This window comes from Talpa europaea (genome assembly GCF_964194135.1).
Source record: "Talpa europaea genome assembly, chromosome: 8".
NCBI lineage: Eukaryota > Metazoa > Chordata > Mammalia > Eulipotyphla > Talpidae > Talpa > Talpa europaea.
The window spans coordinates 58764903-58781724 of record NC_140075.1 but is presented as its reverse complement, the minus strand read 5'-3'; the positions used below and the strand labels follow the sequence as shown (position 1 = coordinate 58781724).

General features: G+C 34.6%; 1 protein-coding gene across 1 annotated transcript; it reads right to left on the bottom strand.

Annotated features, from left to right (window-relative positions):
- Positions 1-8976: 8976 nt before the first annotated feature.
- LOC311175296 (olfactory receptor 4F6-like) lies at positions 8977-9918 on the bottom strand (the record flags this gene model as incomplete). Its single annotated transcript, XM_084240193.1, has 1 exon — positions 8977-9918. One exon carries the CDS (start codon positions 9916-9918, stop codon positions 8977-8979), a length of 942 nt encoding a protein of 313 aa, XP_084096319.1.
- Positions 9919-16822: the final 6904 nt, after the last annotated feature.

The following is a 16822-nucleotide window of genomic DNA, read 5'->3' as shown; positions in this document are numbered from 1 at the left end:
GGCCTCCCCGGTGGCTCAGTGGTTGAGCGCTTGGTTGCGAAGCAGCCTTTGTAGGGTCAGTTTGATCCCCAGCTTCTCCCAGCCACTGGAGGAGGGTTCCACATGGCGTGCAGACCTCTCCTGCCACCCGCTGCTCCCCTCAGCAGTGTACTTCAGTCCTTCTGCCTGCTCTGCTCCCTGCTCTGGCTCTGATGAATTCTCTCACCCTCCCGTGCTTCTGACTGTACCCAGTGCTTGTATAAATAAATAAATAAATAAACAAATCTTTAAAAAAATTAAAAAAGGGAAATATCTAAAGTGTAGAATTTTAAGTTCTTCAAATAGACAATAGGTAGATCTTGTGAAATAGATTGAAAAATTCAAAGTATTCAGTTTTTATCTATAGGTTATGCCTATCTCCAATTGCAGGAATAGGGTTAGTATAATTCAAGGAGTATCAACATTCATTAATCAACCTGTAGAAAACCATGGGATTTTTCCTTAAAATCTACATTAATGATACTTCTTTGTGAAAGATTTATCTAAGCAGTCTTCTCTGCTTTGATTATGTTCTATCAGGACCTGAAATTCATTCAGCAACATAAAACAGCTCTGGTGTAGCATCTCAATAAACATCTCTTGGCTTTTCTCCAAACAAGTTAGAATGTGTTTTTAAATCATTGACTCCTCCCTTCAATTATTTCCCTTAATCTCTTGTCCAGAGGCAAATGAATACACTTTTTTAAACATAACTTCCCACTCAAATACTAACAAAAGCAGTGGGGAAGAAATTGGAGAATGTGATAACAGAGGTGACATGTACTAAAGAACAGTAGATGATAGTCCTGGGTTTGTTTTCCATTAACTCAATAAGTCAAAAAATAAAACTTGATATTTTCCTTGGTTACTTCAGTCTTAAGGACTAAATTCATGTTTTAAGTTATTACTGTGTGTGTAAAAGTTGTGAAATATAAGCTCCTTAAGGGCAAGATCCATCCCTTACTTAATTAATTCTTGCAACTGCAGTCCTTAGTACAATGGTTCATATGCAGTAAGCATTCAAAAATACTTTTCAATGGACATATAGAGGAAAATTTTTCCACTAAAATAACCACAGCATTTGTTGTTCATGATATATTTAAGCATCATTTTTGTCATTAGGAATATATTCCTAAGTATTTCAAATTATATATAAATTTGCCTTCCTTTTTACAGAATTATAAATAAATGGATTAAATTTCACTTGTAAGACTTGATAATGAAAGTCCTAAAATAAAAATATAGCACATATGCAGTGTTTCTTTCTTTCTTTTTTTTTTTAATGACAACCTTTGAATGCCCACTCAATGTTATTACATGTATCACTTTAAATGCTTTCTATTATTATCCCTAAATTATTAATAGGTAAATGTGATCAGGAAATAGGAATTGAATTTCCTCCAGGTAACAGTTTTGTTTTTTCATTCATGTTAGGATTTAAAGATCTACTTGATTTCCAAGAGTATGTATTTATTAAATGATAGTCTATCTAATCACATATTATATTACATCTGATACTATACTATACATTGATAAGTATTTTCTTCAAAGGAAAGTGAAAGGGTAATTTATACAAGAATAAAATACCAGAATATCTCTTTCAATCAAATAAAAATATGTTGGAAATGGCATAATTTGCAATCTAATTTGATGATGTTGTACAGTCTAGAAATGATAAAATCTTCTTGGTCATACCTGTCCACAGGTAGTACTAAAGATTAACAGTGAAACATTTGCTCTCCATCTTGGGTGATAGCCTTAATTCACTCTCTTGGGTACACCTATTCATTCTGTGCATTGTTGTGATTCTATATTTAGCAACTTTTTTTACTATCCAGAATGTTGAGTATTTTTTTTCTCGCAGTTCATAGGGATTTCCCAATATTTTGAAAGTAGAAAGAATAAGAATGACAAATGGACCAGTTTGCACTCCCAACTGCAATGTTTGAGAATTCCTTTTCACCACATCCTCGACAACATTTGTTGTTGCTATTTTTTTTTTTTGATATGTTCTATTCTTTCTGGTGTAAGGTGGTATCTCAACGTGGTTTTGGTTTGCATTTCCCTGATTATAAGGGATGTTGAACATTTTTTCATCTGCCTGTTGGCCATTTGCATTTTGCCTTTGGAGAAACATCTTTAAGTTCTTCTGCCCATTTCTCGACTGGATAATTTGTTTTTGTTGAATCATGTGAGTTCTTTGTATATTTTTGTGATCAGTCCCTTATCATTTGTATGGAGTGCAACATTTTTTTCCCAATCACTGGGGTGTCTCTTTGTCTTGGTTAAAGTCTCTTTTGTTGTACAGAAACGTTTCAGTTTGCTGTAATTCCAGGTGTTTATCTTTTCCTTGACTTTCTTTGCTTTGGGTGATGAGTCTTTAGAGATGTTACTAAGGTGTATGTCTGTAGTGTTTTACCTATATTATCTTCTATGGAGGAATTATGCTCAGTGAAATAAGACAGAAGGAAAAAGAAAAATATTGGATGGTTTCACTTATAAGATGACTACAGAGGAACCAAATAAGACCACAGTGTAAAAAACAAAACAAAAAAAAAAACAAAAAAAAACAATAACAGTACAAAACAAAACCAGACAATTATAAACCAGAGACATCCTGCAGGGGAGGAGGAAGGAGAGTGACCAGAGGGAGGGAGGGAGGAGCACAGGGGACTGTGGTAATGGTGCATGAGTTCATTGGTGAAGGAAATTTGATGGGGACTACACCTGGTGTGGGGGGAAGCAAATGTTGTTAAAAAATCAACAATTATATAAAAAATAATTACAAAAATAAAGAGCATAAGATTCTACAGTGCCCCCCCAAAAAAGAATAAGAAATGCAGTTTATATTGTCTTGTAATATAATTTGCCTTAACAAAACCCAAGTGTGGTATGTGCTCTCTACTCAAAACATTTTACTCACATTCTGCCTTGCTATCTAAACTTAGTATTGACATATTTCTCAGACAGGCAAATTCTCCTTCAATTTCATTTGATTACTAAGACTTACTTCACAATTGCAGCCCCCCCTGGTTCACAGTTTTTTGTTGATTTTGATTTTCACTTTCTTATAGTTATTCATTTTCCTGGTCCCTTATTTACGTTTTCTAGATTCCTGCTATGAGTGACACCATCCGGTATTTTTCTTTTTCTTTTTGGCTTATTTCGCTGAGCATGATCCCTTCCAGCGCCATCCATGTTGCTGCAAATTGCATGTGTTTATCTTTTTTGAATGCTGAGTAATATTCCATGGTATATATGTACCACATCTTCTTGATCCAGTCATCTATTTTTGGGCATTTCTTTGGTCAAACTCAAATGATCAATAGTCAGTCTTAGTTTTTAACATTAAAGAAAGTATTGTGCACTCTGGTGGAGGTATTTCTTACTTAAGAACCAGAAATTTCAACCCAGTATTCTTAAACTAATGGTGGTTTTAAGCAAAAATTTTGTGATTGGGATATCAGGTGTAACAGTAAAAGAATCTATCACCCCTTCGACATTCTTATTCCAAATTTAGATAATGAAGCTGTCCTAACCCATGAAAGTTATAATGAATTTGCTAGGGTGTCTTTCTACCATCCTATTAAACCATGTATCTGTTAAAATCAGTGACTTTCGGGCCTCCCCGGTGGTGCAGCGGTTGAGCGCTGGGTTGCGAAGTTGACCGCGGCCTCTGCGGCACCCGGCTGCTCCCCGGCCACTGGAGGAGGGCCCCACATGGCGCGCAGACCTCTCCTGCCGCCCGCTGCTCCCCTCAGCAGTGTACTTCGGTCCTTCTGCCTGCTCTGCTCCCCGCTCTGGCTCTGGTGAATTCTCTCACCCTCCCGCGCTTCTGACTGTATCCAGTGCATGTATAAACAAAAAAAACAAACAAATAATTAAATAAATAAAACATGCCTCTATAAAAAAAAATAAATAAAATCAGTGACTTTCATGGTCATAAGTCCATTTCTGATAAAATTCCAATTTAACTGTAAAATAAATTCCTCAATCAGAAGAGGTAATTTTGTGATGAATGTAAGTGAATAAAACATTTCTGAAATCTATCGATGGTTGTGTAAACTGAAATATTATGGTTAGGAAAAAATGCATATTCAGAATATAAGTTACGCAATGACACAAAAATTTTAGTTTTTCCTTGATGGAAAGGTCTCTGCAAAATTAACTTGCCTCTAGGTGGCTGATTAATTTACACAGTAAACTGTCCATTGGTCATAAGGACTGACATGAGTCACTTTATACTGTTAAGTATACCAGTGCCCATGTAGCTACAGGTGTGTATTGAAGAAAACAAGGCAATCAAGCAGTAGCATTTGTTGAAGAAAGTGGGTCATAAATTAATGCAATGCCCTTATGCCTCTGGACCTGCTAAGCCTGATCTCTTATTTACCATTTCTACTTGATTATACAATGCCATTTCTTGGGTCTCAATTTTATAGTTAGAAGAATGAGATATGGGCCTCCCTGGTGGTGCAGGGTTTAAAGCCTCAGTACTATCAAGCTATCTCCAGCCACTGCAGCATGAGTTTGATTCCCAGCCAGGGAGCTAGCCCACATGGTGCAGCAGACCTCTTCTGTCTCGCCTGTTCCCCTCAGCAGTGTATTTTAGTACATCAACCTGTTCTGCTTCCCACTCTGTCTCCGGTGAATCCTCAGGTGAATGCTTCTCTCTGGTCTATACCTCAGATCTTGCATGCATAAATAAATAAAAAAAAATCTTAAAAAAATGAGAAAGCATCCTTTTTTGTGATAGATACTTAGGGAATACAATCACTTGATGATCAAGGTTAGGTATTCGATGCCTGAGAGAGCCTAGTAATATGCTAAATATTAGACCTCCAGAAACATTATTGAGGGGTTCATAGCCAACTATCTGTTTTAGATTTGTCAAAGACATACAAAATACTGATTTTCTCTGATGATTGGGTCCAATCAGAATTGCTGAATCAATGTAGTTGATCAATATGATGATTGTGGAATATCAATATAATCAAAATTTCAATTCCCAGCCAGCCAGGGAGATACCCACTTGGTGCGGCAGACCTCTCCTGTCGCACCTGCTGCTCCCCTCAGCAGTGTCTGCCTGTCGGTTGTCTGCCTGTTGTGCTCCCCACTCTGTTTCTGGTGAATTCTCTCACCCTACCACACCTCTGGCCTGTACCCCAGTTCTGGTATAAATAAATAAATTTTAAAAAATATATATTAAAATAATAAAATAAAAATGAGCAAAATCTTTGAATAGACATTTATCTCCAGAAGGTATAAAAGTTACCAGGCAAGAAGTACATGAAAAGATAATCAATATCATTAGTCACTAGAGGAATGCAAATCAAAACGATGAGATACTGCTTCACACCAGCAAGATCAGTTACAATAAAATAATAAGTGTTGCTAAGAACAGGAAAAAGTTAAAATGCTCATACAATACTGGTGGAAAAGTAAAATAATTGCAGCTTCTGTGAAAAACAGCTTGACAGTTTCCCAAATTTGAAACATAAAGTTTCCTTGTTACTAATTCAACTCAAGAGAATTAAAAAACAGGGATTCCAACAAAAATCTGTGCATAAATGTTTGTAGAAGCACTGCCCACAATAGCCAAAGGTAGACATGATACAAATGTCCATCTCAGATGATAGGATAAACTGTGGTATATTCATACATGAAATATTACTTAGCCATAAATATGAATGATAGTCTAATGTATGTTATCATATGGATAAATCTTGAAAACATAATATTAAGTGAAATATGTAATTCCATTTCTATGAAATGTCAAGATCATTCAAATCTATACAAACAGTAAGTGAATGTGTGGTTACTAGGAAATAGGATAAGGAAAATGTACATGTTCACAGGTACAGGATTTCGTTTGAGTGATGAAAATATTTTTAAAAAGTAGAAAAGATAGGTGGTAAATATATTTCCAAATGTTATGGAGCCAGGAATACAAATTCACACATCATATGTTAATTTTCTCAATTTAATAAATTTGTCATTACATAAAGGAAAAACTACGGTTAAGTGTGTCAGAAATATGCAAAGATTTAAATTGATTTCCATTATCAGCCATAAAGTGCTTTTAAAAATTCACTATTCAGTAAGAGTTCACTGACTGCCTACTGAAAGTACTCAATATATACAAAATACTTTTTTAAGTTTTGGTATGAAAATCATATCAACTGCCTTTAGGAAGTGAAGACTTTAGTGAAATCACTGATGTTAAAGAATTCATTACTGGTATATACATCTAAATGCTTATTTGAAAAAAAAAGTGTACTTTCCACTACTGGGTCAGAAAACCATATATACAGATATACATCCATATATCTATATATCCAGATTATACAACTTAGTGTTATAAATTTGAATCATAACTTTTTACAGAGATAATTTTCAATTTTATATATTTTCTGTTTAACCTGTTAAAGATTAAGAATTGTTTGTCAATGTCTATTCACAGAACTTTCCTGTTTTGTCAATTGTTTTGCTTGGTTTTGTGTTACTGTGAACAAGTTTTTTATAATATTATCCTTTTTATTTGCTCTTCTAAATTTACTGTTGTATTACTTTAATAAAATATGTTATAACTTCCTTTAGTGTTAAGCTTTCTTTAAGGCCTATGATTCTCTAATTCAAAGAACACTGGGTTTCCACTATCTGGTTTGCTAGTTTTGACTCCAACCCATTGTTAATGAAAAAAATCAACATATCATTCTACTTTTAGATTCACTAAATATTTCCCATTAAAAATGTTTAATTTTTTAGAGAATGAACATTACATATTATTCTTACACATGGAGCCTTACCTTGGTTTGAATTTTAAAATCTGTTATAGAATCTATAAAATTCTAAGCACCAGTTTTGCTGAAGGGTTCCTAAACAGCTCTTGTTTGCATGTAGTGCATCTTTTAGGACATTCCCCAGAAAGTGCATATACATAATATTCAACAAAACCTTGCAAACTCAAAAGTATTTAATTCAGATTTATTTGAAAGGCAGACTGACTATCCACTATTTATCCACATTTCATTTCCTTAAGTGGTTTGAGAGAAAATGTGGTTTCATTGCTGCCTTTCGAGATAATTATTAAAAATTCATATTGACAACATGATATTGTCTCTTATGCCAGTAACGTGACATTTTTTTGATAGGAGGCTTAGAAGAAATTCAGAATTTGAAAAAAAAATTTGCATTCAAAATATAATCAAAATGTCAAATATTTCTACTAAGATATGTCTTGGAATTAACTATACAAGTCAATTTATCCAGGTCCCTTACAAGCTGTTTCATTAGTTAGATTTTGATCTGTTGCTTCTGACACATAAGTCTGAAATAGAAATTCTATTACATTTGATCATTTCCAAATTATACAAATATTAGAGGTAATCTGTCCAGTGCTTTATAATATTCTATATGAACCTTTCTTGCATCTATATTTAATTTCATTTTCAATACTTTTCATCATTATTGCCTGTATTTTTCACTGTAATTTTGGCCACTGTGTTCTTCTTTGAATACATAGTAGTTTTATTCTTTATTAAAAAAAGATTTTGTCAAATTGAAATTCAGTTGTGAGTTTAAGTTTGTTCTTATTTTTATATATTTCCATTCAGAAATTTTGAATTTTTCTATCTTTCATGTCTTCAATTGCAGTTTTAGTGAAAATCAAAATCAACAAAAAACTATGAACCAGAGACACTCTATGGGGGGTGGAGAGCGGGGAGGGGAGTGAATGGGGTCAAAATAAGGGGGTTGCAACTGTATGGGGAATATAAAATTAAAATTTATTTAAAAAATATTCCTGTGAAATGTGGATTGTAGAGAATTTTGCTTAGAAATAACTAAAATTGAGGATGTTTTGCTTCAGAAGGAAGGTTTAACCCTTAAATTTAGAAGATACAGCTGCAATCATGAAAGGAGAAGACATCACAGGAGATTATGTCTTCTGTACAATTTAGGCTACAAAATGAGGACAATTATATGAAATATATAAAGAGTCAAATTCCATCTCATTATAAGAATACAATTTCAACAGCTAAATATTTTCAAAATACATTGTTTCACACGTACTGGTATCTTGTCAGGTTTGTAAGTCTTGAAACTCAGATTGTTTGCTTGAATGAGAGTGTGGTTAGTCAGTGCTGCATTTTATCCATTAACAAGATATACAACATCCAAGCACCCTCTCTTTTCTAACATTTTAAAAATCCCAGTCTTGTTTTCATCTCTATAATGGAATACTTGTTCATAATTCACATCATTTCACTGGCTGTACATATATAGAGGTAACATTTAAGGAACTGATAAGAGAAAGAAGATATAATTTTACCTCTTAAATACCACACTTTATAAAGCTTTCAGTCCAGTTGTCATTTTCATTATGAAAATTTGAGAAAAAAAAATATTTATTTCAAACTCTAAAAGCTGAAGCTGCATAACTACTTATTTCTTCAGTTTATATATTTCTGCATATTTGACTAATACACAAAATATAATCTAACAAATTAATTTTTTTTCAAAAATTATATTCACATAACAGTATATTTATTAAATTAGCAAGTGAGAAAAGTAGCACTGGCAAACCCCAATGAACATAAAAAATGATCCTTCATTGCATAGTAAAAAATATCAGGACCAATCATTCTCTCAAAGGAGATGTTTGCAGTAGGTACATAGGAAGATATCAAAAAGGAAGAGTAGATATGAATATATAACAGGTGGTCTGGATTTCATTTTTAATATATTCTATGGAGAATTAAATGTTGTTTAGAGTGTGTTTTCAGCATTTCAAACATAAAAATAGATTATACAAAATAAATAATACTATAGGTTAATAACTTGGAATGCTTTTCACAAGAATATTTGACATCATAAATTGTCTCAATGAAGTACAATGTATTAAAACTCCATGAATATAGTAGTACTTTCAGAAGATATCACTTGTACTAAAGTGAGCTACTTAGGAGAGGTCCTCAAACTCAGTATTTGACTACACAGTCTCCTCATTGATGTCTTCATATCTTTGTTTCTCAATGTGTAAATAGCAGGATTCAGAATGGGAGTAATCAAAACATCCAATATGGCAAGAAATTTATCCACTGGCACTGTGGGAAATGGCCACATATAAATAAAGATGCATGGCCCAAAGAATAAAATCACCACAGTGATATGAGCTGACAAAGTAGAGAGGGCCTTAGACAAACCGCTAGAAGAGCGTTTCCATACTGTAAGTAGGATGAAGAAGTAGGAAATAATAAGTAAGAAGAAGGTTCCCATTGAAATGAACCCACTGTTGGCAGTCACCATGAATTCCATTTTGTATGTGTCCATGCAAGAAAGTTTGATGAACCAAGGAAGGTCACAGTAAAAACTATCTATCTCATTAGGACCACAGAAAGGTAAATGGACAACAAAAGCCAACTGGACCACAGAGTGAATGAGGCCTACAAACCAAGCACCAGACACTAGCAAAATGCACATGTGTGGGCTCATGATAGTCATGTAGTGGAGGGGCTTACATATGGCCACATAGCGGTCCAAGGCCATGACAATGAGCAGCACCATCTCAGATCCACCCAGAATATGAAGGATGAATATTTGGAAGACACACCCCTGGAAGGATATGGTTTTCTGCCCCGAAGACAGGTCAAAAATCATCTTAGGAACTGTTAAGGTAGAGAGACAGAAATCAATAAATGAGAGATTGGCTAAAAGGAAGTACATGGGGGAATGTAAATGAGGATCAAATGAAACAGTAAGCACAACAAGGAGGTTTCCCAGAAAAATTATTAAATAAAACACCACAGAGAAGGCAAGGAGGAATTGTTGCACTGCTCTAGAGTCAGAAAGTCCGAGCAATACAAATTGAGATACTTCAGAGTAGTTAGCTTCATACATTAGCTTTGTCTGATGATACCTAAAGGACCAAAAGCAAATTAATTAATTTTTTTTCAAAAATTCATTTGTAAAAGCAAACAAAGCTTCTATTAACTTCATATTAAAAAAATCTTCAACAACAGCTGTAAGATATTTTGAAAACATTATCCATTAATATCTTCATTCAACTAATATCCCTCGTGAGCATAATCAATATTCCTAATGTGCTTCTACTATATGACAGGTATATTGTCAACTACTGAGACAGAATTCTAATTTTGCCTCAAGGAAGATTATAGGATAATGAAGGATCTAGACATTAAATAGCTTTAAATAAAATACAGTCCACAGGACTGATGTAAAGGAAAAAGAGCTGAGTGCTATCAGAAAAACTGACTCATCCCAGTGGTGCTTGTTCACACCTGATAATTAGAGAGATCACTGAAAAGAAAGTGGAATAGCCTAGACTTGAACATGCCATGTGCAAAGTTCCTGAGATAGGAAAGCCAGTGGGAAAGAAGATAAATGATTGATCAGGAGGGAATAATTGGCCACACAGAATGGAATCTTGCATCCATAATGAGAACTTTGCCTTAGTCCTAAAAGCAACAGAGTGGATGGGCATTTAAGCAGAGGGTTGACCACATTTCTGCTTTTAGTCACAAAACTCTCAATGTAAATAATGGGATGAAAGATGTAGAGCAAATTAAGAGTAACCACTCAGGAGACTACTGAAGACATTTCACATCATTGTGGGTGGGGTGACTTAGTCAACCAATGGTGCTGGCACAGCAGATGAAACCTAGGAAATTCAGATCTCTGCCTCTCAACATAAGCTCAGCAAGAAAATTAAATATTTAAATGTTAAATAGCAAATATTGAGATGAAAAATCTATATAATCATTATTACCATTATTAATGAATCAGGATAAAATAACTGACAGTTTCTAAAATATTGTAATCAAAATCAATTAAAATTATACATAGATATAAAATGACTGTCTATAAATATACACATATAAATAGCTTTATTTGGAGGTATCAAGCAAACTATAGAAAACACTTCATCACACTGGTGATTAACATTTCAAAAAGATATCAAAGTGGCATAACAATTATAAAATGAAACAAATATAGGAAAATAATCAAAGAAGAAATACTCTCAATATGTAATTATATGAAAATGAAAACTGGCATTAGAAATCAATTAAATATAAAAAGCAACTAGGAGTGCTGCTTTGTATTGTCAAATTTCAGAATATAAAAAATTTGCTGTATCATGCTTAAGACTTGGCAATGTCTTCTGAGCAAATGAATACTTATTTCCTGATAATGACAGTGAAAATTCAGGCATTGTTCCAAGAAGACACGTTCAAAATACATGCAAAACTTAAGCTTTTCCTAACTTATGACTAACAGTCAAGAAAGTTTATTTAGCATATAAGAAAGGATGAGTCAAAAAATCAATGTAAGAGTCACCTATTAGACCATTGTTTAATTCAAAAAAACTACAAATAACAGTATTGTCCATGATAGATAATTAAAATATCCTCCAACTGGGAAAGCATTCAACCTCATACAACAACAAAATAATCAGTGCATAAATTTACGTCAATAGTGGACACTGAGTTAAAAACCAATGCTGCTTCACTTTACCTAAATGTAAATTGAGAAAGATAAAAGCTAAAAAGAAAAAAATACGTAGGAAACACACTTTTAAAAACTGTATGTGTAGTAAAAATGAGAAAGATTTAGCTCTTTAATCCATATCTTAATATAGTTCATTTCTGTATTGTATGCATTTACTAATTTGAACCATAGGAAACTATTCCAAGTAAGTACAAAGATGTTCAACTGTCAGTTTTAGAGAACTGATTATAGTATATCAACTTAATTTTCTTTATATTATTTTAAACTACTTGATATCTAAATATTAAATGTTCTTTCTGCACCTCAATGGTGTCATGGATTCCACACTTGTACTAACATTCCGAAGGTTATAGGTCCCACATTACATCTTTCTCATGTAACTCCACATGGTCTCTTATGGACACACACCTGCATGGCCTCAGTATCAAACTGAATACTGTGGGCAATGTCTTCTAAGAGCCAAAAAGAGATGAGAGGGCAGCCATGGAGGCAGGAAAGGGCATCAGGAAATCCATGAACATACAGCAGTAATGTGAACCAAAAGGAAACACTGCTGTGATGATGCTAGGAGGTGCAGACATAGGCAAACAGATGGAGAATTTTGCACTCAGTAACTGATAGACAAAGATAGACCATGACTGAGCAAAGAAGAATAGAACAATCACAAGGTAAACAGCAGAGAATGATTTTCAAGTGGAACAGCAGCAGATACTTCAAAGGCCCAGTAGTCAAATTTCTATCTTAAAGTTCTGATCATGCACACATGTATTACCAATGGATCATCTCTGGCTTTCACTTCCTAGCATGTATATTTCCTATTTCTAAAAATTGTCTAAAACATTATGTATTGCTTTTGAATTAAAATATGCATTTTAAATACAAAATAATCAGATCAATATACACTTTCCTTTGAACTAGAGCATAGTAATTACACCACCATTACATTAAATATTTAAAAGTGCACTAAAGTTTCACAACCATGTGAACAGCTGTTTACTTATCAGAAATCACAAGAGAACAACACAGAAAATATTCTATGAAACAGATTCATTTCCAAGATAAATGAATGATATTTGAAAGCAGTCTACTGCTAGTTTCTTTACAAGAAATCTATTGCTTGGTGGATTGATACTAAGAAGAAAGAGATGACAGGAAAAGGAAGGGAAGAGAGAAAATCAGGAACAAGAAAGGAAAAGAAAAGGAGTGATGGAAAGAAGCAAGAAAGAGCATCACAGAAGTAAAGGGGAAGCAGCTGCAACACACTAAGGAAGGAGTGGCCCAGAGTCTTGTCCTAATGCTCACTGCTTAAAATTCCCCTGCAGTCTCACTGGCTCTCACAACACCTTGGCTGACACCTAAAGCTACTGCAGTATGTCCACAGCCAGTGCCCCCAGACACTCATCTTTCTCTCCACCTAGAAAACTCAGCAACTGCTGGGACACTATTTCAGAAATGCTCAGGTTGATGCATACTTTTGTTTTAACCAAAGGTATCCCTGAGCTTTTCTTCATTTGGCTGATTATTTCTGCTCAAAAAATTTTATCTCTGCACCAGTTACTGAAGGATTGTGCCTTTCGTCCCTCAATATAGTTTTGTATTTCTCCTTGACTACCACATTATACTTACAAGTTGCTCATAATGCTTTTCATAATAATTACAGGTGACGAGTTTCTGTATCTGTCCTGCTAAGTCCATGAGCTTTTCTTTTTTTTTTAAGATTTATTTATTTATGCATACAAGAGCTGGGGTACAGGCCAGAGATGCAGGGGGTGAGAGGACTCACCAGAGACAGAGTGGGGAGCAGAACAGGTAGACTGACTGAAAGACATTGCTGAGAGGAGCAGCAGGCGAGCCAGGAGATGTCTGCTGTGCCATGTGGGCTGCTCCCTGGCTGGCAAGGACTGCAGAGGCTGTGGACTGCTTCATACTGCAGTGCTTAAACCCTTGCATCATCAGGGAGGCCCAATGAGCTTCTTGAGAGCAGGGACTGTCTTATTCTAAATACTAGTCCAGGTATTATTGTGAGTTTGTGAAAGCGAGGGGATAGATAGTTGTGGCCATGCATATGTGCATAAATGAATGGATAGTCCTGAAATGGTTTCTCAGTGAATTATACCCTACATCTTACCCTTTAGAAAACTGATGGCAATACTATTTTTATTTATTTATTTATTTGTTTGTTTGTTTTTTAGATACTGTTTTTAAAACATAGCCGCTACTCTAGAAACTGTATGTAATTATGGCAGGTCTTAAAAAAATCACACATCCACTCATTTTATCAGTCCATATTGAAATATAATATATAATTTTAAATCACTTAAAACAGAATTCTGAAAACATAGTACATCAAACTCACATATGAAACTTACAACCTGTAAATGAAAAGATAAACTAGACCAAGAAAATTGGTCCCGTGTATCAGGAACAATCTAGGTTTGTGGAGCAATGCAATCTGAAAAGAAATTTCACATTTCATTTAAAAGGACTGACACCACTGTGTCTTAAATAGCCTTGAAAAATGAAAAAGAACTGAAAAAAGAATAAAAGGAAGGGAAAGTGCAGATAGGAAAATAGCTTTATGAAGTGACATTGGCTAAGTGTTAATTGTAATATGAAAGTAGCAGATAATTTTTTAATATTTATATTATATAATTCTTACATCATTTTTCATTTTCGCACAATATATGCATTTTCATTTTGGTTATATTCCCCATACAATTGCACCCCCCCTTATTTTTAGCATCTATTCATTGCAATCATACCATCCCCTCTTACCTGACCAAAAAAAAAAAAAATGAAGTGCAGAAATGAATATTTTCAGTATTACTAGAATTTTTAAGAACTGTTTCCCTCTGTGATCTATGTGGCTAGTGCTTCTCACAGCTGCTCCAGCTCTATCAATAGCTTTGGTGACCACTTGATGACTCAGTGACCTAGTCCCCAGCACATTCACCTTGGGGGATCTATTTTAATTCTCATGACACAAAGAGAAAAACGAGTATTGAAAGTTTGGTTAAAACATAAATGGAAAGAAAAGAAAACTTCATGTAATAAAATATGACAGTAAAATATCTTCAAGGAAGATCAGTATCTCCTAACATTTTAAAGCCTATTTGTAAGTACACTTAGACTAATGCCAGGGAAAGGGGAATAGCTATTAGCAAGTTCATTAGTAAGGACCATTAAAAATAACACATATATGGGATATCAGTGGAAACACTACTTGCAGTTTAGCTCATTGGTACAGTTATCCTCCCTATTTCAGATATATTAATATTAATTAATATGGAAATTTAATATATTGGCCAAAGTCACTTTGCTACATCTATAGTCAATATTCCAATGCTACTAATTTCTGATCTCAAAGTCCATGGCTTTAATGCCAACACTATGTTGCTTCATTTTATATCATTACTACAACACACAAATAAGAGTTTACAGGTTGAATTAGCTGTTAACTTTTCTGAGTATATTTACATATATTATCTCATCTATTGTTCTTTCACTCAGTATGTTTTTGAAGTCACACATACTTAAGTGTTTCAGTGCATCATTCTTAATAGCTGAGTAATATTCCTCTGTATGAATAGGCCACATTTGTCTATCCATTCATCAGCTGAATATTTCTATTGTACTTACCTTTGGCTATTGTGATCAGTGCTACTACAAACATTCATGTATAAATTGAATACCTATTTTCATTTTTTAAAGATTATTTATGCATACAAGAGCTGAGGTACAGGGCAGAGATGAGGGGTAGGGTGTGAGAGGACCCACCAGAGACAGAGCAGGGGGCAGAACAGGTGGATTGACTGAAATACACTTCTGAAGAGAGCAGCGGGTGAGACAGGAGAGGTCTGCTGTGCCATGGGATTGCTCCCTGACCAGCCAGGGGATTGAACTTGTGCTGCAGAGGCTTCAGATTGCTTCACAGTGCAGTGCTTAACCCCTTGCACCGCCAGGGAGGCCTCTATTTTCAATTATTTTCTGTAAATTTCTATGAATAAAATTAATGGGTCATATGATAATTATATGCTTAATCTTTCTAGGTACTCCTTTATTATTTTGTAAAATAGATGCATCATTTTATATACCTACCAACAATACACAGGTTTTCCATTTCTCACCATCTTTGTTAACAATTATTTCTAAATTTCTGTTTTGTTGTTGGATATTTGTTTTTAATATAATGGACATCTTAAAAGATGTGAAGTAGTTTTTGCAATGGTGTTGATCAACCCTTCTTTCTTTGTCTTTTCAAACTTGAAATACAATCTTCAATAATACAATAAAGTTCAGGGCCTCCCTTGTGGCACAAGGGGTTAAGCGTCAGCCTATGAAGCAATTCCCAGCTACTGCAGCACTAGTTCGATAACCGGTCAGGGAGGTGACCCACATGGCACAGCAGACCTCTTCTGTCTCACTCACTGCTCCTCCAGCAATGTATTTTGGTCCATCTGCCCGTTCCGTTCCCCATTCTGTCTCTGGTGAGTCCTCTCACCAACCCCCCCCCCCAACACAAACACACACCTCTGCCTGCATCCCAGTTCTTGTATGCATAAATCTTAAAAAAAAATTATAAAGTTCAGATTTTTAAATTTTTTTTCATTGAGGTAATATTGGTTTAATTTAGTACATATGATTCAGAGGTACAGCATCATTTCTTTTCAGAGGTTTATTCCCACACCACACCCACCTCTAAGGCACCTATAATCTTCTACCACTTCTACCCCTCCCACTTTGCTTTCTACCTCAGAATCAGTCATTGAATGGGAAAAAATATTTTCAAAATACACACCTAATAAAGAACTTGCATCCCAAATATGTAAAAAAATACTTAAATCTCAACATTATGAAAACAACCTAATTTTCAAAGGAGAAAGTATCTAAATAGAGATCTAATGGAAGAAGAAATGCAGATGACAAAAAAAGTGTCTGAAAGATGCTTGACATTAATTGTCTTTAAGGAATATTAAATCTAAGCAACAAATATGATGTGAATATTCACTTATCAAACTGACAAAAATAAGCAAAATGACAATATCAAATCATGGTAGGAATGTCAAAACCCAAACACCTCCTAGTACCAGAAAATAAGAGTGTGTGCGTACACATGCACATGCAACAAGCTCGCATGTGCACACGCGTGTGCACACACACTATGATGGTGGTATATTGACGAGTTACAGGAGACAAATTTACACAGATGCCAATGGCCACAGCGAGAACGAGTTATGTAACAAGATAAATAAATTGGTACTGGATTATGACCCAA